At 38.1% G+C, this 21,673-nt stretch overlaps 1 protein-coding gene across 3 annotated transcripts in view; it reads right to left on the bottom strand.

Annotated features, from left to right (window-relative positions):
• Positions 1-243: 243 nt before the first annotated feature.
• Positions 244-21,673, bottom strand: part of slkb (STE20-like kinase b) — a 33,350-nt gene continuing 11,920 nt past the window's right edge. For 2 of the 3 annotated variants that reach the window (XM_017458250.3, XM_053676027.1), the window contains exons 3-18: positions 20,860-20,908; positions 19,063-19,212; positions 17,319-17,391; positions 16,998-17,192; positions 16,098-16,179; positions 14,575-14,706; positions 12,164-12,820; positions 11,914-12,044; positions 10,355-10,478; positions 9,794-9,973; positions 6,840-6,969; positions 6,506-6,630; positions 4,963-5,154; positions 4,673-4,798; positions 4,430-4,543; positions 244-2,916 (exon numbers count right to left, since the gene is read on the bottom strand). In XM_017458250.3, the coding sequence (XP_017313739.1) occupies positions 2,770-2,916; positions 4,430-4,543; positions 4,673-4,798; positions 4,963-5,154; positions 6,506-6,630; positions 6,840-6,969; positions 9,794-9,973; positions 10,355-10,478; positions 11,914-12,044; positions 12,164-12,820; positions 14,575-14,706; positions 16,098-16,179; positions 16,998-17,192; positions 17,319-17,391; positions 19,063-19,212; positions 20,860-20,908 (2,607 nt within the window). In that variant the 3' untranslated portion in view covers positions 244-2,769. The remainder of the gene's footprint in view (positions 2,917-4,429; positions 4,544-4,672; positions 4,799-4,962; positions 5,155-6,505; positions 6,631-6,839; positions 6,970-9,793; positions 9,974-10,354; positions 10,479-11,913; positions 12,045-12,163; positions 12,821-14,574; positions 14,707-16,097; positions 16,180-16,997; positions 17,193-17,318; positions 17,392-19,062; positions 19,213-20,859; positions 20,909-21,673) is intronic. The other variant, XM_017458251.3, reaches the window with a different exon arrangement.

Genomic DNA, 21,673 nt, shown 5'->3' with positions numbered 1-21,673 from the left:
ATTTTAAGCTATATCCTTTTGAAGCTAACTTTTACAATTTTTTCTCGGCTACTCAAACACAAGAGCTTATTACTACTAAATAGAGGTAGATGTGAATTCCTGTACTGCAAAAAATTTCTAGTAAACCTCCATATTATTTTGGTTATTTGGACGGAAAACCATATGAAATGTTGTCAGAGAATAAGACAGACCTCAACACTGGTATTAAGAATTGAAAAAGTGATTTAATTAGCAGTCCATTACTGCAAATCAGCAATATTTATTTTAATTCACAAACACTGACATGAGTACATTATACACTAAAAAATGCACATAAAAAGGGTAAAATCGTAAATGGCGCACTTATATAGCGCTTTTATCCAAAGCGCTTTACACTGTCTCAGTCACCCATTCACACACACACTCACACACCAATGGTAGCAGAGCTGCCATGCAAGGCGCTAACTTGCCATCAGGAGCAACTTGGGGTTCAGTGTCTTGCCCAAGGACACTTCGGCATGTGGAGTCACGTGGGCCGGGAATTGAACCGCCAACCCTACGATTAGTGGACAACCTGCTCTACAACCTGAGCCACAGCTGCCAGGGTCACGATAAAAAGAAATATAATCAGACAAATGTAGTCTGAATTAGATGCATACTTGGAAAGAAACTGTCCATAGTATAAAAAGGTAGAATGGAGAAAGCCTCATCCTTTAAGAATGTGCATTTTATTTTTGTAATAATAATCAAAATGTTATACAGGGAAAGAAGTCCATTCAACACAATGTGTAAAGCCTTCTACACAACGTATAACGTAATTGGAAAAGTTTCCATGAAATTCAACAAAATCACCTTCACTATTTAGAATTCCTGAGCTTAGGTTAGAATGATTACAATAAGCCTTGTAGATTTCTTTCATGTTTTTATTTTATTTTTATATCAGGATATTTTCTCTACTTACCTTGCTACAGTTATTGGCTCCTTCTAGTAACCTAGTGGCCAATTTGCCAGAGTTTCTAGCTAGTAATGCTAACTCTAGCTAGACAGTGAAATTTATAATTAATAGTATAAAGGACAGGACATCTTCCCTCATTCCACCCAGCTACAAAAGTGTTTAAATGTATATCTAATTAAAATAGGTCTTACCAGTTTGTCATCAGTTTGTGGAAAATGCATGCTCATGAAGTTAATTTATGATTTGCTACAGAAAATAAGCACTGACTTAAATAAGTTTTGTTTTGTATTTAAATGTCAGTGTATCACCCCCTCCTCAACTGCCACATTTTAATGATGAATTCAGTGAGAATTCACGTTTGGTCTGTTAAAGCAGTGGTTTTCAAAGTGGGGGGCCGCAGCCCCCTTGGAGGCCACCAGGGGGCGCCCGGCGGGCCTCAACAATTTGGTCTGCCGGTCCCTCTCACTAGTATGTTTTCTCTTTCTCACTCTCAGACACACACACACACACACACACACACACACACACACACACACACACTCAATTCCTAATGTAATGTAATGTAAAGATGTAAGATGTTATCATTAATAAAAAAGGGAGATATATTCAGGTGTCTGTATTTTTAATGTGTTTTAAAGACATCTTGCAAACGGGGGGCCTCGGTCAAATGTTAATGCCATTTGGGGGGCCTTGCCCTGTAAAAGTTTGGGAGCCCCTGTGTTAAAGCATAGATGGCATGATAAAGCTAAAAAAAAAAAAAAAAAAAGGTTACTGTAGTTTATAAAAATGTAAAATGTAAATAAACTACAAAGAATATGGTTTATAGTGATAATTAACAGCAAAGAGTCTCTAAAAACATGCGATCGGAATTAAAATCAAACACAGAATTTGGTGCTAAAGTGCACCTTAAAGAAAAGAAAGCAAAAGGTCTGATATGTTTCAAAATGTGTCAAAGTTAAAATTTCATATTGCAGATTCTTCTTCAACAGTGCATTACACACTTTTTCCTACCACCGCATATACAACAGCTTTGAGTTTGGGTAAACTTGATCTGATATGTGTAGAAAACAGTACGACTGACACTATGAATATACGGCAAATTAAACAAAAGAACCAAAAAAATGTTAAAAATACACTTATAGTCGTGTGAGACAGAAATGTAAGTCTTCAGCAGACGTTCGTTCCTTCATTTGGACACACTGCATTTGAGAAATTAGACCACATGATCGCATGTCATTTAAGTCACTTCCTTCATTATAGGTATCACATTCTAATGTGTTGTAGCAATTATTCTTTTAACCAACTTGCTTCTAGTGTTCTTTAATAATTTTGTGCAAATGGCAAGGGGGTTCATTTATTTAAATTTCAGCTTTCAGTCAAATTATCTTGGTGCTAAACCCACTGAATTAATACTTAACTAACTAGAATTGAAACATTAACCAATGTTATCAATGCTTGGCCTATGTCTTAGCTAAGCATGAATATAATAGAAAACATAGAGAAGCTGCCTGATTATTGTAAAATGTGAACCTTCTCGTGTGAATACATCCGTCCATCCACAGAAATATTATCTGCAAAACCCCTTTACATTAAGTGATCCCCTGCATTTGATCCTGTATGACCTCATTCAGGGGGTCATGGCAGCTAAATGTTCATTCACAACATGTAGGTAGGTGCATATCCTAAAAGCCATCAATGTGCAGAATGTAGTTTGTAGTTGTATAATGCCTTTATATAAGAGTTTTACTTGAGTAATACATACAGTATGTGAGTTTATGTAGGAACATGTGTAGTGTGTATATCTGTACATGTGTGTGTGTGTGTGTGTGTGTGTGTTAAAACCCGGTGGAGTGGACAGTGGGCACAGGGTAGAACTTGGAGATGCGACTCTGAGTTGATGGGTTAAGGCACTCGGACTCTCCGCTCATCTTGAAGAAGATTTCCTGTTCTTGAACCTTCCGTGCAAACTCCTCCTCTAGTGTCTAAACATACACACAAACAAATCATGTGGTATGAGTGACAGTTTACGGAAAACGTGACTCATTATCACACTCATAAATGAATAAATGCATCACACCCGAAACTATCTTGTAATTATTAATTGTTAAATTTTATATCTGCGTCTTCATATATAGCATATAAACAATGGACTATTTATGGAAAAAGAAAGCACATGGTAGTAGATTTGACATAAATACTTCTCCAATTTAGAATGTCAAGTCAAGATATGTTTCCTGCTAGAGCTACAAAGCAAATTAACAAGCAATATGATACCTTATAACCAACAATGAGCATCTTTTAACATACAGAAAGCACACACACATATCTGGCCCTTTTTATTACAAATATTATATTCCTCATATACTAAAGACCATGTCCCTGGTGTGTCAGGGTAACACAGTATACAGTGCGTTGGATAAATAGTCACCCCCTTGAACTTTTATACATTTTGTAGTGTTGACGTTTGCAAATCATCAGGGATGTCTCTATCTCTATTCCCTTTGCACATCTGGATCCTGATATTTTTGCCTATTCTTCTTGGCAATATTGCTCAAACTCTGTTAGGAAGGAGGATATTGGTGAACAGCCATTTTCAAGTCTTGCCACTGATTATCAATCTCATTGGGGTCTTAGTTTTGACAAGACCATTCTAACACATTTGGTTCTTGGGAACCCTTCAAACTGGAACAGGTTTTCTTCTAGGATTGTACAAAATTAGGCTCCACCTTTCTTCCCCTCAATCTTGTCCAGTTTCCCAGTTCCTGCTAATGAAATGCATCCCCACAACACACTGCTACCACCACCATGCTTCACTGTGAGGATGATGTTCTCAGGGTGATGAGTAGTGTTGGGTTTCTGCCAAAGGTTGCGCTTTGTGCCAAGGCCAAAACATTCAATCAAACAAGAGACCTTTTTTTCCCCCCACACGCTTGCTGAGTCTCTATCAATGGCTTTCTTCTCATCATGAATTCAAAAAGCCTAGCTTTGTGAAGTATCTGGGTTAGGCTTTCCTGTGAACAGCCTCTCTCATCTGAGTTGTGGATCTCTCCAGCAACTTGTTTCTTTGCCCTCTTTACTCAGTCGCTGACATTTTGTAAATGACCTCCTCTAGTCAGACTCACAGGCATTTTTAATAATGGATTTAATGGTCCTCCATGGGATGTTCAAAGTTTTGGGATGTTTTTGTGTAACCAAAAACTCTGACTGATGCTGCTCCAGTATTTGTCTTGGATTTGTTTTGAGAGCTCTTTGGTCTTAACGATGCTGTTTGTTTAGGTATGTTCTTGAACAAACTCTTTCAGAAACAGGTGTATTTATAGTCAGACCACATAGTGCACACAGGTGGACTCTATTCAACTAAAATTCCGATGGCAACTGGTTACAATAGAACTAATTTAAGGTGTAAATACTTATGCAATTTCAACTTTTACTGCTTTATTTGTAAATAATTTTGCGTAGATTTGTGACATATAATCCTAATTAAGTAAAAAGCACCTTTTTCCTGGGCCGCAGTTTCTCTCTCCAGTCCTTCAGCTCGACGCTGTGCTCCTCGTCCAGCTCCTTTAACTTCTGTGTCTCATGTTCAATAAGCAGATGGCACTTCTCATTCTGATCAAAGGACAAGTCTGAGTAAGTTATTTGCACGCACACACACACACACACACATATAAAGCTTGTAAAGTGATGGGCGAGAGTGTGTGTGTGTGTGAGTGTGTGTGTGAGTGTGTGTGTGTGTACCTGTAACTGCTGCAGCTCTCTAACATTGGCATCACGCTGCAACTGCAAGTCCCTCATCTGGTTCTCATGTTTCTGATGCTGATGGAGTCTCTCATTCTTCTGCCTCTTCTCCTCCTGTGCTGCAAACTGCACCACACACACACACACACACACACACACACACACACAAACAGTCTTAAAAGGCATACTTGACACCTTTTGCATTCATGTTGATTTGAGTGACTCTTAAATTCTCATTCATTAAACACCCTTCAGACTAAAACTGAAACAGGTTCGATTTGACCTCTGACCTGTTTGATCTTTTCCCTCTCCTGTTCGGGGGTGAGCCCGGGGGAGGCGATGCGCAGGCTCTTTTTAAACATGGCCATGCGCGTCTTTGCTTCACTGCGCTGGATCTTGGGAAGTCTGGTCCTCTCCTGGGTTTGCTTTGTCTTCATTTCCTCCACCAGTCGCTGGTTGTATCGCTGCATCTGCTCCATTTCCTTTAGAGAAATACAAATACAAACGAATTAGGGCTCATGTTTTTAAGCTTTTTCAATCAGACATATTCAACTAATGAACTTAGAAGTGAAGTTTTTTTTTTTTTAACTAGGGCATTAACACGTGCACTGCTCATAATATTTAAGTGTCTAGCCTGGTGTGCTACTTACTATTTTACACACTTAATTATTTACACACATACATACATACATAATTCTGTATATACGTAAATATGAAATTGTGTTTATGTATGCAAATACATACATAAATAAGTAAAAGTAGGTAGGTAGTCAAGTAAAAGTACATAATTCAGTAAAGGTAAGTTACAAGTACATTATGTACAGTCATGTGAACAAATAAGTACACCCCATGGAAATTCGTGGCTTTTTTGACATATTTGGACAAGCAAACATTTGATCATCTTTGAAACAGTGACTATTAAGAAAGTTGATATACTTGAACAAAACCACAAGGTCTTCTGTGGAAAAAGTAAGTATACCCTTGGCCTCAGAAGCTAGTACTGCCCCCTTTAGCAGAAATAACTTCTTGTAGGTGTTTTGCATAATTGTCCACCAGTCTCTGACATCGGTTTGTTGGAACAATTTCCATGGGGTGTACTTATTTTTTCACATGACTGTACATACTTTTATACATACTTACTTGTATTTAATTTAATTACTTATTTACATACATACTTACCTTCACTTAACCACAGTCACACATATAATTTCACCCATTTTCGTACATACTTGCTTACTTACTACATTTAGTTACAGTCATACTTTTAATGTTTATTTTATTTTACTTAAGTATGTACTTGCCTACTTATTTTCACTTACCTATTTACATATATACATGCATGCATGCATACTTTTACTTGTGTACTTACCTTCTCTCATTTAAATGTATAAACTTACATACATAGTTATTTTCACTTAATTGTACAAATATATTTATTCACATAGTCTGACTTATTTTTAATTCATTATTTACTTACATACCTAAAAGTACATACATACTTACATTTTTAAGTAGTTACTTACTTAGGGCTTTAATTGGTTCCAAAGTTAAGAGAAAATAAACAAGATTACTATTACCATGCCGCCCTGGAGAATTTGCAGGTTAAATCAATAACGTCCTTATACACCACAGACTGGTTAATGTTTTATTTCAGTAATACAAACTAACAGGAAATAAAACTGAAGCCCTGAACTAATTATATACTAAAAAGATCCTATTTGAACTGTATTTGATTCTCTCAAAGTTTTTATATTCACAGCTATCTTTGGGTAACAGATCATTTCATAGTCTTCATGCATGCAGAACGAGAGGATTTAAAAGGAGCAGTCGGACCTTCTCATGTCTTTTGAGTAGCTGGTGTCTCTGCATGAAATACTGGTCCTTGAGTTGCTGCTTAAATAGTTGGTGTTTCTCCTGTAGATGCCGCTCTTCTAGCTCCCACATTGCTACCTCCCTTGCTGTAGACAAATCAGGAGAATTAGACCATAGAGTTATATACAGAGCTAGCGTTAGCTATAACCTCTTATTTTGCTTTCTCCGGATCACATGACTACCTATTGCCTCTGCAACTCACGACAGTACATTCATGAGAACAAAGGTAGCAATGTGTGAATGGCACATGACTGGCATTAGCCGCTTTATAAGGCTCAAAAACATTAAGCCTCACCTCGGAGTAGCTGCTGTTTGTGGTTGAGGCAGCCTCTTTCCACGGTGGCCACCTCACACTTGTGTTGCTGGATAATCTTCTTCAGAGCGCCATCCAGTTCCTGCTGCTGTTTCTGCAAGAACTCCTGCTCCTTAGCAAGAAAGAGAAATGAGACAATAAAGAAGTCAAACACTTTTATAAGACAGTAAAGCAAAAGCTGGAAACTGCCAGCACATTGCACTTGCCATACATTCCATATTTCAAATATGAGCATATTTTTATCCATTAAATGTTCAAACAAAAACCCTGAGGATTCACTATTTGCACTCATGACTTGTTCTAGCTCAGATATTCAATTTAACATTAAATGAACATTTGCATTTGTTGTACACAAATTTACCACAGCACTACAGAACCAAGACAGAATTGTATTCGCTGACACAGCTGGCTGAATTCAAAGGAATACTTTTAATAATAGAGATTTTAACCTAATCTCTATCCAGCACATCTGTAGCATTACCACTGACACAGATTTGAAAACACTTTCCTGTACTGAGAAAGGAATGGAAAACTCACTTAACTTTGTACTTTATAACGGAAGCCTATGAGCAGCTGTTATATATGTTTAAAATATGCCACTACAAACACTACATACATACTTAGACTTCCATAGAAGGTATTCAGTAAGCATCTAAATTACTGTGTATTTTAATTTCGCATACTCCTGCATCGATTAAACATAGCACTCCAGGCTTTCACCTGTAAACTAGGGAAATATACCCCCAACAAAAAATCTGCTGAAATGCCAATATACAATCACCATCCACTTTAATAGGAACACCTATACACCAGTTCATTTATGCAGTTATCCAATCATTCAGTCATGTGGCGGGCAGCACAATGTACAGTACTGTGCAAAAAGTATTTGCCCCACTACTGATTTCTTCTGTTTTTGTGTATATCTCATACTGAATTGTTTCAGAAATTAAAACAAAATCTAAGATAAAACAAAGGAAACCTGAATAAACACAAAATACAGTTTTTAAATGATAATGTTATTTATTGAAGCAATACTATTATCCAATACCAACTGGCCTGTGTGAAAATGTATTTGCCCCCGTAGTTACTAATTCCCCAAATCTATGAAACTGCATTCATAACGGGGTTCAGCTGGACTAGACACAACCAGGCCTGATTACTGCAAACCCTGTTCAATCAATTGAGCACTTAAATAGAACTTTTTCAACAGCATGAAGTTGGTTAAAAGGTCTTACCCAATAACACACCATGCCAAAATTGAAAGAAATTCCAGAAATGATCAGGAATCCATTATCTCCAAATGGAAAAACATGGCACAGTAGTGAACCTTCCCAGAAGTGGCCGACCTTCCAAAATTCCTCCAAGAGCAAAGCACCGCCTCATCCAACAAGTCACAAAAGAGCCAAGGACACCATCAAAAGAACTACAGGCCTCTCTTGCATCAATAAAGGTCACTGTTCATGACTCCACTATCAGAAAGACACTGGGTAAATATAGCATCCATGGAAGAGTGGCGAGGTGAAAACCACTGCTAACCCAGAAGGCTCGTCTGAATTTTGCCAAAACACACCTTGATGATCCTTAAACCTTTTGGGAGAATGTTCAGTGGATTGAGTCGAAAGTGGAATTGTTTGAAAGACAGGAGTCCCGTTACATCTGGCGTAAACCAAACACAGAATTCCACAAAAAGAACAGCATATGCATACGGTACATAAACACAGCATACGGTCAAGCATGGTGGTGGAAGTGTGATGGTGTGGGGATGCTTTGCTGCTTCAGAGACCGGGCAAATTGCAATAATTGAGAGAAACATGAATTCTGCTCTTTACCAGAAAATCCTAAGGGAGAATGTCCGGTCTTCAGTCCATAAGTTGAAATTCAAGCGGAACTGGATTATGCAGCAAGACAATGATTCAAAGCATAGGAGTAAGTCCTAGAAGTAAGCGAAAGACTGATCTCCAGTTATCAGAAGCATTTGGTTGCAGTTATTGCTGCTAAAGGTGGCACAACCAGATTTAATGTTTAAGGGGGCAATTACTTTTTCACATTGCTGATAGGTGTTGGGTAACTTTTTTTGCTTCAATAAAAATTTTTTTTTTTTTAAAAACCTGTATTGTGTGTTTACCCAGGTTGCCTTTGTTTTATGTTATATTTCGTTTGAAGATCTAAAACTATTTAGTATGAGATATACACAAAAACAGAAGAAATCCAAATACTTTTCTTGTAGTTTTATTCAGTTATATCAACTTTATTAATAGTCACTGTTTCAAAGATGATCAGATGTTTACCAAATATGTCAAAAAAGCCAACAATTTCCATGTGGTGTATTTATTTTTTCACATGACTGTATGATATACACTATATGGCCAAATGTATGTGGACCATCGCACCCATACAGTATGTCGACTTTCCTAAAACTGTTGCGACAAAGATGGACGCCCACAAGTGTCTAAAATGTCACTGTATGCTATAAAATTAAGATGATCCTTCAGTGGGACAAATGGGTTGAGCCCAAACCTATTCCACATGACAATGCCCCTGTGCACAAAGCGAGCTCCATAACGATATGCCAAGGATGGAGTAGAAAAACTCAAGTATATGACCTCACTAATGCTCTTGTGGCTGAATGGGCACAACATCACATGGGTATATTATAAAATCTGGTGGAAAGCCTTCCCAGAAGAGTGGAGGCTGTTACCGCAGCAAAGAAGGACCAATTCTGTACTGATGCCCATGATTTTGGAATGGGATGGTCAACAAGTTCGTATGGGAGTGATGGTTCAGAGTTCTCATACTTTTGGCCATACAGTGAATGATTATAATTTTAACCACTTAATAATCGATTTTGAATGAAATGTGGCACAAATATGTAAATCTGTCTTGTACCACATTCTCTAATTTCCCCTTATCCTTCCCCCAGGCTGCCAGGTTCATACCTCTTTCTTGCGGTTCTTTAGCATGTTTTGAATCTTTGACAGCTCCTTGTCCTGCTCGCCTTTGATCCTCTTGGCCTCATCGCGGAGGTGGTTGGTGTGCTCTTGCTCGAGTCGCTCAACAGTCTGCTTCTGCTGCCGCTCCATGTTCTCCACCTCTGTATCGTACTGACGCTTCTTGATCTGAGAGATGAGAAAATAGAACACCAAAAGCTTAATAATCAGATTATTCACATTATACCACAGCGCAGTTCAGTTCTTGATTCTGATTGGTCAGAAGCTGTTGACTAATTTCTCCAACAGCACGGCTAGAACAGTAGGTCGAATGCAAGGTTAATATTAATTCACTTGTTTTAACACATTATTGTTTCTCTAATAACAGCTTACATAAGGTCTCATTTCATTTCCAAGTGAATTCTAATGCAGTTGGAACGTAATTCAACCCTGACTCAACTCAGCTGTGGGAGGTGAACAAAACAATAGCGTGTGCACCATTAATGTCACAGTGATATGTGAGCTGAGAATGTCTGTGCTGTTTTTCAATATTACAGAACAAACACTGACAGCGGTCTCCTGCTCGAAACGTCTGGAGATCTGCTCCCTCTGCTGCTGTAGTTTGTTGCTGAGCTGCTGTTGGGCTCTCTGCTCCTCTTTCTGCAACAACCTCAGCTCTCGTAGCTCTTGACGTCTGTCCACACACACATACACACACAAACACATACACACACAGTGTCAGTACTAGAATAACTGGGGAGAAAAAAGAAGTTTCACAACTTTGTGTGCAATTATGTGTGAAATTTGCCTTGAATCAGCACCAAAAGGACATCCTAGTCTGCCTAACAGGATATGCACCAACACAGACAGGAAGTGTTAGTTGACAGAAGCATTCTTCCTGCCTTTTCTTTCCTGAGGCCATTCAAACATCAGCATTTCATTGTTGATGTGCATCCTTCAAAACACTGTGTCTTTTGTAATTCCCCCCAAATTGCAAAATGAATTATTTATGCTTTCTCTGCCCTAAGATTTCAAAGTTCACTTTGATTTCATGTACAGGATGTAATCAAATATTCAAAAAGCTTGCCATAAACAGTAGTAAACACATAGAGGTAGCCATATGAAAAAGTACCTCATGCCCACGGTTAAATATGGAGGTGGCTCTTTAATGTTTTGGGGCTGTTTTCCTGCCAGATTACCTGGACATGTTGTTAGGATACATGGCATCATGGACTCTATCAAATATCAACAGATATTAAATGAAAACCTGACTGGTTTACTGACCACAAATTCAAGGTCGTGCCATGGCCAGCCTAGTCCCCAAACTTGAAACCCATAGAAAACCTGTGGGGTGAACTGAAGAGGAGAGTCCACCAGCGTGGAATGTGAAGGATCTGGAGAGATTCTGTATGGAGGAATGTTCTAAGATCCCTTGATATGTATTCTCCAACCTCATCAGGCATTATAGGAGAAGACTCACAGCTGTTATCTTGGCAAAGGGAGGTAGCAGAAAGTATTGACTAAAAGGGTGCCAATAATTGTCGCACACCTGTAGTTAACAAGATTTATTAAGAGTTTTTTTTTTATTTTATAAACCTGTGTTGTGTTTGCAGTTGTTTGATATCCATGAGAGCAGAGTATTTTTGTGAATTTTTTTAACAAACTATCAAAAGGTTAAACAATAAAAGACGATTTTTCACAGCCTTCTTTGCTCATATTTACCAAGGGTGCCAATATTAACGGAGGGCACTGTATCTCCCCATCTCAACCAGTTAGTATCATAGATACATATAATCACACAGTTAGGATTTTGTAGGTGTCCATCAGCTCATGAATACGCCTCTGTGCTCAATGCTTACCCATAAACCCAAATCTAATACACAAGCATGCTTTAATGCATGTTTGTGCAAAGACTTAACAGGCTTTAACCTACACTGTCGACTGGTGGAAACCTACACTGTCGACTTGACAGTTTACTCTCATAGCTAACATTAAAATCACTAGCAAAATCACCTAGTATGCTATAAATCATTTAGGGTCTAAAACTAATGTACAATCTTGAAGCTAGATTCGCCAGGTGCCACAATTTCAGAGTAGCTCAGAAGGAGGAGTAGTTCAGAGTAGTTCACCTTAGGAATCTCATCTCCTCGTTTTTGGTGTCATTATCCGTGACAATCTTGGACGTCGTTACGCTAACTTCCACTCCATCCACGATGAACTTGCGGGTTTTTTTCAGGGTCTTCTTCTGACGCTTCCTTTCCTATTGAAACATGAAACTGGCTTTGCTGAGGTGCGTATTTTAACAACCATTACAACTGAATCAATATTTCCTTAATATCCTTAAAAATATACCAAAACTCCTTCAATTAAAATTCGTACCTGTACAGAAATCGATCCTGCCTCTTTGGATTTGTTTATGAAGCTGGAGATGGACAGGTTTAGGTCGATGCTGCTGTTATCTGCTGCTGACCCACTTCCAGAGGCTTTCTTTTGAAATCTGGGCTTCAGAGGACTTTCATTCTCTGGAGAAGGCGTTTCACCTTTATCCTGTTCTTTCACAGGAGAAGTCAGAGGCATAGGTTTCTCTTCGGGCACTGCAATAGGTCCATCAACCTGCTTGATGGAATTCTCAGGTGTGAGCTCGTCCTTCACCGCTGCATCCATGTTCTTGATTACGGTCACATTATCAACAGCTGGGCCCACCTTATCTCCCATATTTTTCATCTCCTCTGGTGACTCCAGTATATGTAGTGGAGTAGAAGGTACATCTGGCTTGATTTCTACAATGTTCTCATCTTCTTGATCCTGAGGTTTCATGTTGGAAACTGATTCCTCTGCAGGTTCTTCAGTAGATGGTTCTGGTACATTCGGGATGGAATTGGAAATTTCAGGTTCAGCCGTCGGGCTCTTAGGAACACCAAATTCCTCATTTTTTTCTGGAACCGCTTCCAAGGTAGAAGGTGACTGAGAAAGCTTCTCATCCTCAGAGCTTCCAATACTGATGTCAGATGAAGCACGCTTGTGTCCAGGAATCAGCTACATGAAGGGAAGCAATATAACATAAGACCACCAATAATGAAATTGCCACAAACATCATAATTATCCATATTCACAGGCTGGCCATGGTGGGATGAGGTCGAACAGAAACAGAAAAGAATCAAAAAAATTAAGACATGGATAAAATACCTCTGAGGACACTATGAGGAGGATACTGTACATGAGCTGAAGTTTCCATCCACAATGTTGATGAACACAACACTCAAAAATTAAACGTTGACTACGTTTACATGCACATCAAATTCTGTTTAAGGTTTCTATTCAGGTTGCAGCCATATTCAGAATACGATGGCTATATGCATACAGGCATCGGAATATTCCTGTATACATGGTTGTTGTAAGTATGCAAATCTACATATGTGCTTTTCCTTTCTCACTATTATTTCCCAGGATATTCAAGATGCTGCCGTTGCTACCCACAATTCCTGGCAGAATGAGCATGCACATATATCTCCTTTTAGTGGATTTTCTGAAGAAGGTGTTTACATGCAACAAATTTCCAATGAAAACAGGGACATTCCAGTTGTGGGAATCAGAATTTAGGGAATCAGAACATTGTCTTAATCTGGATTGGTCAATTAGATTCCAGCGTTTACACGACTCAAAACTAAACGTAGTCATTGTCTCTTTCAACAGTCATTTTAGCCTTGTCAAATTTGTGGAACGTGAATCTTACAAAGTCATCCACTTCATGCACTTTTCATCTGGTCCAGTGAATATTAAATTAGCTACAATCAGCATTTATAAACCATGAAACAGTGTATTTAGAAATACATTTGGCTGTAGCTTGTTCTCTGTATGTTATGTAAGTGCAGTTGATTTGCTCATGTATAATTTAAGGGAAATCGTAAAGTCTGATTTCCAATGTAATGTACTCAGGATTTTGTGTGTAAATTTAAATCCAGTTGCTGTGTCCCCTTTAAGGTGTTGTTGGTGTGTTTTACTCAAGTTTCTCGAAACACGTGGCAACATTTCTGACAAGAAAATCCGAGCAGGCAGCCACAAAATCCCTACTGAGTGTCAGTGGGCAAGATTGTATTTCTTCCAGATGTGCCTCAAGCAAGAGTAAGCCAAAAGAGAGGCATATGTTTGGGGAAATGCTACTTTGATAATAATAATAAGATACATCATTTTTTCCTGTCCAAAGAGATAACAGTCCTGTCCACTTGGTTCCTACTGGCTTACAAAACCACGGCTTTTTGTGAATTCACAGGTCAAAGTTCACTGAGATAAAGTCAGCTAATAATAAAAACAATCACGCATCCCTTCCCCATCGATGAATTAACTGCCCTTCAGCCAAGTGAATTTTATTCACATTTGGTCTCACTACTGCTTTAGCTGAGAAAACAGAAACTTTCAGGTAGCTTTGTAGCTTTCAGGTGGCTACGGCTAATGCTACGGTTAATACTGCAGCTAAACCATAAATGTTGGTGCCCCTGTCAGTCATTATGTGAGGAATATCAATTTTAGGCCATTTTCCATATTGCTAGCTGACCACTTGCCCTCCTCCTGCCCTAAGCATAATATATTTTGAGCACAAACAATATGGCTGACATCTGTAAAAGCTCAATTGGGCCTAGTTTCCAAAACCATTGTACCATGACATTTGTTCTACATGCTGAGTGAACAGTTTCTGGAATTTAAACTACTAAAATGACTAAAATGGACATCTAGATCAGTTAAGAAATTAAATAATATGCAAAGAATATTTATCGTTTTTGCAATTCCCTCACCAGCTGTCCCTCGTGATCATCTTCCTCATCGTCCTCCTTCGACTCCTCTATCTCCTCTGTGACTTCAGCTTTGGCTTCTGCTATCAGCTCTCGTAGTGGTTTACTATCAGTAACGCTGCTCACAAATGGGTGCTGAACACACAAAAAGACAACACATGCATTACTATCAGTGAATACAGTTACTGTAAACTCACTCTACAGGTTTCCAGTGGAGTTTATGTCAGGGGACTGGGATGGCCATTTCAAACACTGTGGTCAAATCTACTGGTACTTCATGGAGTTCATGATTCCATGTATACTAACAAGGTTGGAGGGGAAAAAAAACCCCCACAACATCACAGAACTTCCACCATACTGAACAGTGTGGATTAGGTGCTTTTTTTTTTTTTTTTTTTACAGTATATAACCATCCTTCTTCACCAATGCTACATTGTTTTGACAAACAAAAGTTCCAGACCACAGAACCTGGTTCCACTCAAAGTTCCAGTACCATCTAGTGAACTTCTTTGATATTGTAACAAAAACACTGCATTTTCAGCTCCATTCATCCTGCTCAAAATGTACAATCACACAGCTGCCATGTAATTTGTGTTTATGTCTACACATGTGTGAGGGAACTTGTTCATCTACTAGCCTCCTTAAAACCATAGTCCTTGAGGTGGCTGATACCAGCGACAAAAGGACATGGACACCTTAAACTGATCTGAGAACAGTTTTTGATTGCTCTAACAATAGTACAACAGTTTGTTACAGATTAGTGGCATGTAGAGGTCATTTATATGTTTCTGTAAAGCTGCTTTGAGACAATGTCCATTGTTAAAAGCGCTATACAAATAAAACTGAATTGAATAGAGGTCAACCGATTGATCGGTTTTGCCAATTAATCAGCACCAATAACCGATTGTTGGAGCTATCTGTTATCGGCAAAAATCCACACTGATAGTAAATGGAATGGAAGCGACTGAGAAAGGTCTGCTGTCATTATACAGTACGAGAGCAGCCTCTGGGGGCAAAATAACAACTATCACTGACAAATTTTGTTGTGTTATTTGAAGTGTTTTTTTGATTCATTTTGGATGTCTCCATTTTATTTCTTATTTGGAGTGTTACTTTTGGTCCAGTTTGGATGTATATCTTTTATTTATTTTATTAATGCCATAGCAGGTCAACATCTACATGTATAACCAATATTAATAGTTAAAATATATTAATATTTACACATTTATTTTTTACAAAAGTACATTTTCATTGTACAGTCAGTACTATGTATTTTTGTAATAAAGTTCAGTAATATTTATATGATTTTATATACATTTCTATCAATTTAAAAAAACTATAGGTTTATTAATCGGTTATCAGCAGGTACTGCTTAACTTAGTTATCGGTATTGGTAAAATCCACTATCAGCTGACCTCTAGGGGCAAATCCCAAAATATTTACATAATAAATGTGTAGTTAGAAATAACTGGCATTTGGGACACACCGCATATCACATTATAGAGCGGCGGAACAGGGCAACTCACCCGAAGGAGCTGTGTTGCGCTCCATCTGTTGTCTAGATTCTTATCCAGAGCATGTCTCAGAAAGTCACTGAACTCTGGAGACCTGGGAAAGACATTTGTTGATAAAGACTGTATATATCTTTATATATCATTTGCATAGAGCCAACTCTTCCCAAACAAATACCTTTTAACAATATTCAATAAAAATTAGACTTAGGCAAAAGTGTTTCAGCAGCTCTGTATAGACGGAAAAAACATTTCTGCTTCTAAAAAATAATCCATCAAACAAGGCATTAGTTTACTGCAACAATGGATCACTATCCTAAGTTCTTTATGTTCCCTACTGTGTCCTGTACACAAACACCCATTTTCTCTTTATTAGTGAAGAGAGATTTGGGAAATGAAATTGAACAATATTGCTTATCCTTACTGCTGAAACAATAACAACAGTTGGTCATGAATGTTTTACCTCCTCTACTCTAAATTAACAACGTTAATACTCTGCTCTAAAAAACATGACTAGGCTTTAGTTCTAAAGTTCTTCTAGTTAAGTTTGTATCCGTAATTTCCAACTCTTAAGAGATGTTTAGCTCTCTGGGGCTTCATTTCAGCCAAGAAGAGTTCAATATATATAATACTAATGGCACAAAGTTAGATATTATCTGCATTTTATTCCTGGACTTTCCACTGACAGAACACATGAGGTCCAAGTTGATATTATTAAGTCTACTTGTTTTTCAGTTATAAAGGTGTCAATTAAACCTATTCAGTTCAAGCGATCAGTCAAGACGGGTAAAAACTGTAAGAACTCAATAATACATGTAAATTTCATAGTGGTGCGTTGTGATTTCCACCGCTGTGGATGTTTCCATTTGTTGCAGTATTTACAGGATATGCCCACTGTCTTTCATTTTGTCTCACCATTTGGAGGGCTGCATAAGTGTGGGCGGGTCGGCCTTGGCGATTTTTAGGAGCACCCTCATGGGGTTCATCTCATGATTGGGTGGCTCGATCTGGGCCATCTCAATCAGGGTGACGCCGAGGGACCAGATATCTGCCTTGAAGTCATATGGCCTGTCCTTCGAAGTCTCGCACATCACCACCTCTGGTGCCATCCTGAGTTTGTTTGGGTGTATGTGAAAGTTCCAGAATGAAAGGGAAAGAAAGGAACGGAAACGTTTTAATAATACTGTACAGACTGAAAACTGATGTTTACAACCTGTAATTTTTTTACTGGCTCACCAGTATGGGGTTCCAATGAAGGAGTCTCGTCTCTGGAGCGTTTTTGTGTTTTTGGCAGACACCCCGAAATCCGCTGGAGAGGAAAAAAAATGTCCTTAGGTCTGTGTTCCAGTGACAGACTAAATTTAGTCTGCCACGTGTCTGTTCTAAACATTTTAGGTCAATGTCTTGGAGAAATAATAAACTGTCCTACATTACAATGCATCACAATGCTGTTGGACACAATGTTAACACCGCCATGAAATGTCTTGAAAGCCATGATATGATTCTGTATCCCTTCTGAAACCCGGAGTCCGGCCTTTCAAGATACTTCACACCTATGCCCAATCTAGGCAAACCATACAGTATCTTAGCAAACTAGCCAAAAAGTTCCACCAGCAAATACACTCCAATCATTTTTTTTCAACCAAGGGTTAGTTGGATTAGTGTGTGGGAAGACGCACAGCCAAAAATACACAGACAAACCATTTTTCCTTTTAACAAGCTGCTAACGTAGAGCAACACCCACCCCCATGGGCAAGACCGATATGTTCTAGAGAGCATTTAATTGGGGGTCATTCCATCTCAAGTGATCCAATACAGGTTGCTCGACCATTTTTAATTTTCCACATTTTTTATGAGTGATTACCCAATACATATAGGTAATCACTGCAACTAAATTGTCAATGGTTATACGGCGGTTTACGAAAACCTCAGTATCTTGGCTCAGGATGGTCCTAGATACTTGGAACAAAACCCGATCTCTATACCACATTACAAGGTACATGGACATATATATATATATATATATATATATATATATATATATATATATATATATAATTTTTTTTTTGCACATTCTTATTCCTTAGAAGCAACCAACTTTACAATTTTTGGACCGACGCTTGGATGAATACAAGACTATGAGAGAATCTGTCTAGAAAAGATTTGCTAGGTATACTATCATACTGGTGTCTATAACACCCATTTTGATTTCATATTTTCATTGCATTTTAATACAATGTCAATAGTATTTCAAAAGTATCACTGAATGTCACTCGTGCATCAAATTATACCTTATTTTACTGGCTTGCAAAAACCAGCACCACGACTCAGTAGCAGCAAAAAGCATCTGTTCTGATTTGTTTAAACCTCTTAGTGGCGTCCTAACATTGACTTGCAAATAGTCTCTCTTTCTTTGGCTGTTAGTGCATGCCGTCACGGCTGAGAGTAACTCACTCATTACATGCTGCCTGAAACAACACTACATTTCCATAGTATGTGTGTCTAGCCAGTAATATTGCTGAAAGGTGTTTGTACCTAAAAGATAAACAGAAGTTAAGTCTGTGTATGAAAGATACAAACAATGAGAATACTTGCTATTATGATTCACTACAGATGGAAATAGCTTATTTCCTCTACACAGTACAACTTTTATATGGGGCCAATAACAATAAAAAAGTTGTAACACCAGTAACATCGACATAAACTACTTACAAAGAACAATAAAAAAAAAGACCGAGATTAGGAGTGCTATTTGGGAGTTTTCAAAATACTGTCGCAGAGCCGATCAATGTATGAACAAAAATGTATTTCAACAACAATAGTTCCCTAAACATGAATTATTGTTACTTCTGTAGCAGATCCTCTGTTAAAACATGCATTTATTAAGCTGAAGGTATCTGATCAGACCAGAGAGTAGCTAGAGAGGTCAGCGATTAATGAAGTGACGACATGAACTCAATGACTTCACTGAGATACACACCAAGTTTGACTTGACCATCAAGTGTGAGCAGGATGTTTCCAGCCTTCAGGTCTCGGTGGATGACTTTGTTCTCATGCAGGTAGAGCAACGCATCGAGAGTCTGCTTACACACCACCCTGATCTGTGGCTCAGTCAGTGGCCTCTCCAACTCTACACACGCATACATACATACATACATGCATAAACACATACACACATACACACATAACAAAAGTGTTAAACTCTAAAACCATCCGCATTCTTCAAACAACAAAACAGCTGTCTGAGAAAAAAAAAAATCAACAACAAACACGATTTTAAGTATATTTAAAAGGAACTAGCACACCACTAGGGGCCCCGATATAGATTTGTTGGGAGACTTGAGATATTAAAACAAAACAGAACAGAACAGCAATGGGAGTGTTAAAGGTGTAACACACTAAGTAAAAAAAAAAAAAGGATTTGGCTGTAGTTTTTGATGTAGATGGAGAAGTAGGTGGTGTGAGAAGAACCTGGATACTATAGACTTGTAACTAAGAAGTGATGTAATCATAAAGACTCCGTGGTCTAGGGTGCGGGTACAAACGCAATACAAAAAACATTTCCTCCAAAAATCACTTGTCCAAGGTAGAAAAAGTAGCACATATATACATGGTTTACGGTAACCACCAGGAGCTTGGAGGCCGCTTAGCTGTTTTTAATTAAGATGTAATTAATAAAGTTTCCATGCAGAAAAGTAGACAGTTGACATTACTTTCTTTCTTCCTAGTCTAGGAAAAAGATGTAATGTACAGCAATTAATTATAAAGGGTGCATATAAACTTTTCTTAACTAGAGCAAACATTGTTTTTACTTGTTTCACTTTCTAATTATCATTAGCATTAAAAAGTATTATTTTTATTATAGGTCTGTTTAATCTTTTTTTTTCTCTATCGGCAATTTGTTTTTATTACCGGATGAACATTTTTGGTGGCATCCATAGTAATTATAGTTAACTGTATATACAATAGTATATATATATATATATATATATATATATATATATATATATATAGAGAGAGAGAGAGAGAGAGAGAGTATAATTGTCTAATGTTAGATAAGTTAAACATACATTGATAGAGTTTATTTCACACATTTTTCACTATATCTTTCAAGTGAGAAAATTGTGAACAGACAAGATTAGGGGAAGGGGGCGGGGCTCCAAGAGGTCAGCTACTATCAGAGAGAACAAAACAACTGCCAGTTATTCCAGATTCATGTTGACTTATCTGCTGTTTTAATCAGGGAAAAAAATGGTTGGCGGGTCATTTGTTAAAATCAGCCTTGGGTAATAGGGTCGAAAGTGGACAGCGCCAAATACAGGTCCGAATGCACTCGGAACATTTACAGGGTTGTATGTGGCCACATTTCGTTTGTACATTTCTATGATGCCAAATCGGCGTACACTGAAATCCTCTGTGAACACATCTCCTTACAATAAGCTTTTAAACCAAAGTGGACTGACTCACTGTGACCGGTTGTACTAATCCGGCTGAACTCGCAGCATGTACAATAGCCTATTGTCCGGAAACATTTACAGACAAACTACATTCTGACGTTTTTAAAATTTCCATCAACAGCTTCTGAACAGTCTACATTTCTGCACCTGTACACCTCTACTAAACTGGAATACTACATGCCTGGTTCAGCTTTATTTGAAAGCTGAGGTAGAAAAAAGAAAAGGTTTAAAGAATACTTAGTACTCAATTGGAAAACACAGTGCAATTACTGTTAGTATTTCTTTTTACATTATTGACATTAATATATGAAATTACTCACCAAGCATCACTGCATCCACAGCACCTCCAGCACAAAACTCGATCAGAATCTGTAGACAAAAGATCTTAACACATCACCTACAGTATAGGAGTTACAGTGTCACACACACTGATCACACAAACATACTGAACACTGAGACGGATACTGAGAGCTTCATCCAGCTAACATTAGTCTGGTATAGGTCCAAGCTTATAAAATTATGATAACAATAGATGTGTATGATTCTCAGGATCCCTCAAATATGCAGTGCTTAGTCCGTTTGAATCGAACCCTGTTGTGTAACAAAAAAAAACCGCAATCACACAGTTGTGGAGCAAAACAACCGGCCCTAGACCTTGTGCATGATTTGAGTCTCAGTCTCATTACACCTGAACTCTGTAGTAGCAGTATGATTTAAGAGAGAAAGTGACACGACTCTGAATCAACTCAACTGCAGGGGTTGAACAAAACGTAGCATGTATTCTGGGTTATTTTGGATTTGTTTAATTATGTGCAGTGCGAAACCAAACCAAACCAAACAGCAGACATGACAAACTTATCAGGTGCGCCCCAAATCGCATACTTATGCACAATTCTGTGTCGTTTTGTAGTATAAATAGTGTGAGTAGTTTGTTAACACTGATCATTTCAATGAGAACAAGTGCACTTCAAGTACCCGGATAATGCTCTTATTTAACCGGGGGAAAAAAATAAAGTGTGGAATGTTGGACACTTCATGCACGCAATGGTCACAGCTTTGCTAACGTAGCGGAAAAGGGGAAGGGCTACCAAGTGCTGATCCTGGCTCAAAATTAGCTTGAATCAAAAAATGTCC

The sequence above is a fragment of the Ictalurus punctatus genome, chromosome 26 (genome assembly GCF_001660625.3).
Source record: "Ictalurus punctatus breed USDA103 chromosome 26, Coco_2.0, whole genome shotgun sequence".
Taxonomy (NCBI): Eukaryota; Metazoa; Chordata; class Actinopteri; order Siluriformes; family Ictaluridae; genus Ictalurus; species Ictalurus punctatus.
This window is presented reverse-complemented; position numbering and strand designations above follow the sequence as displayed.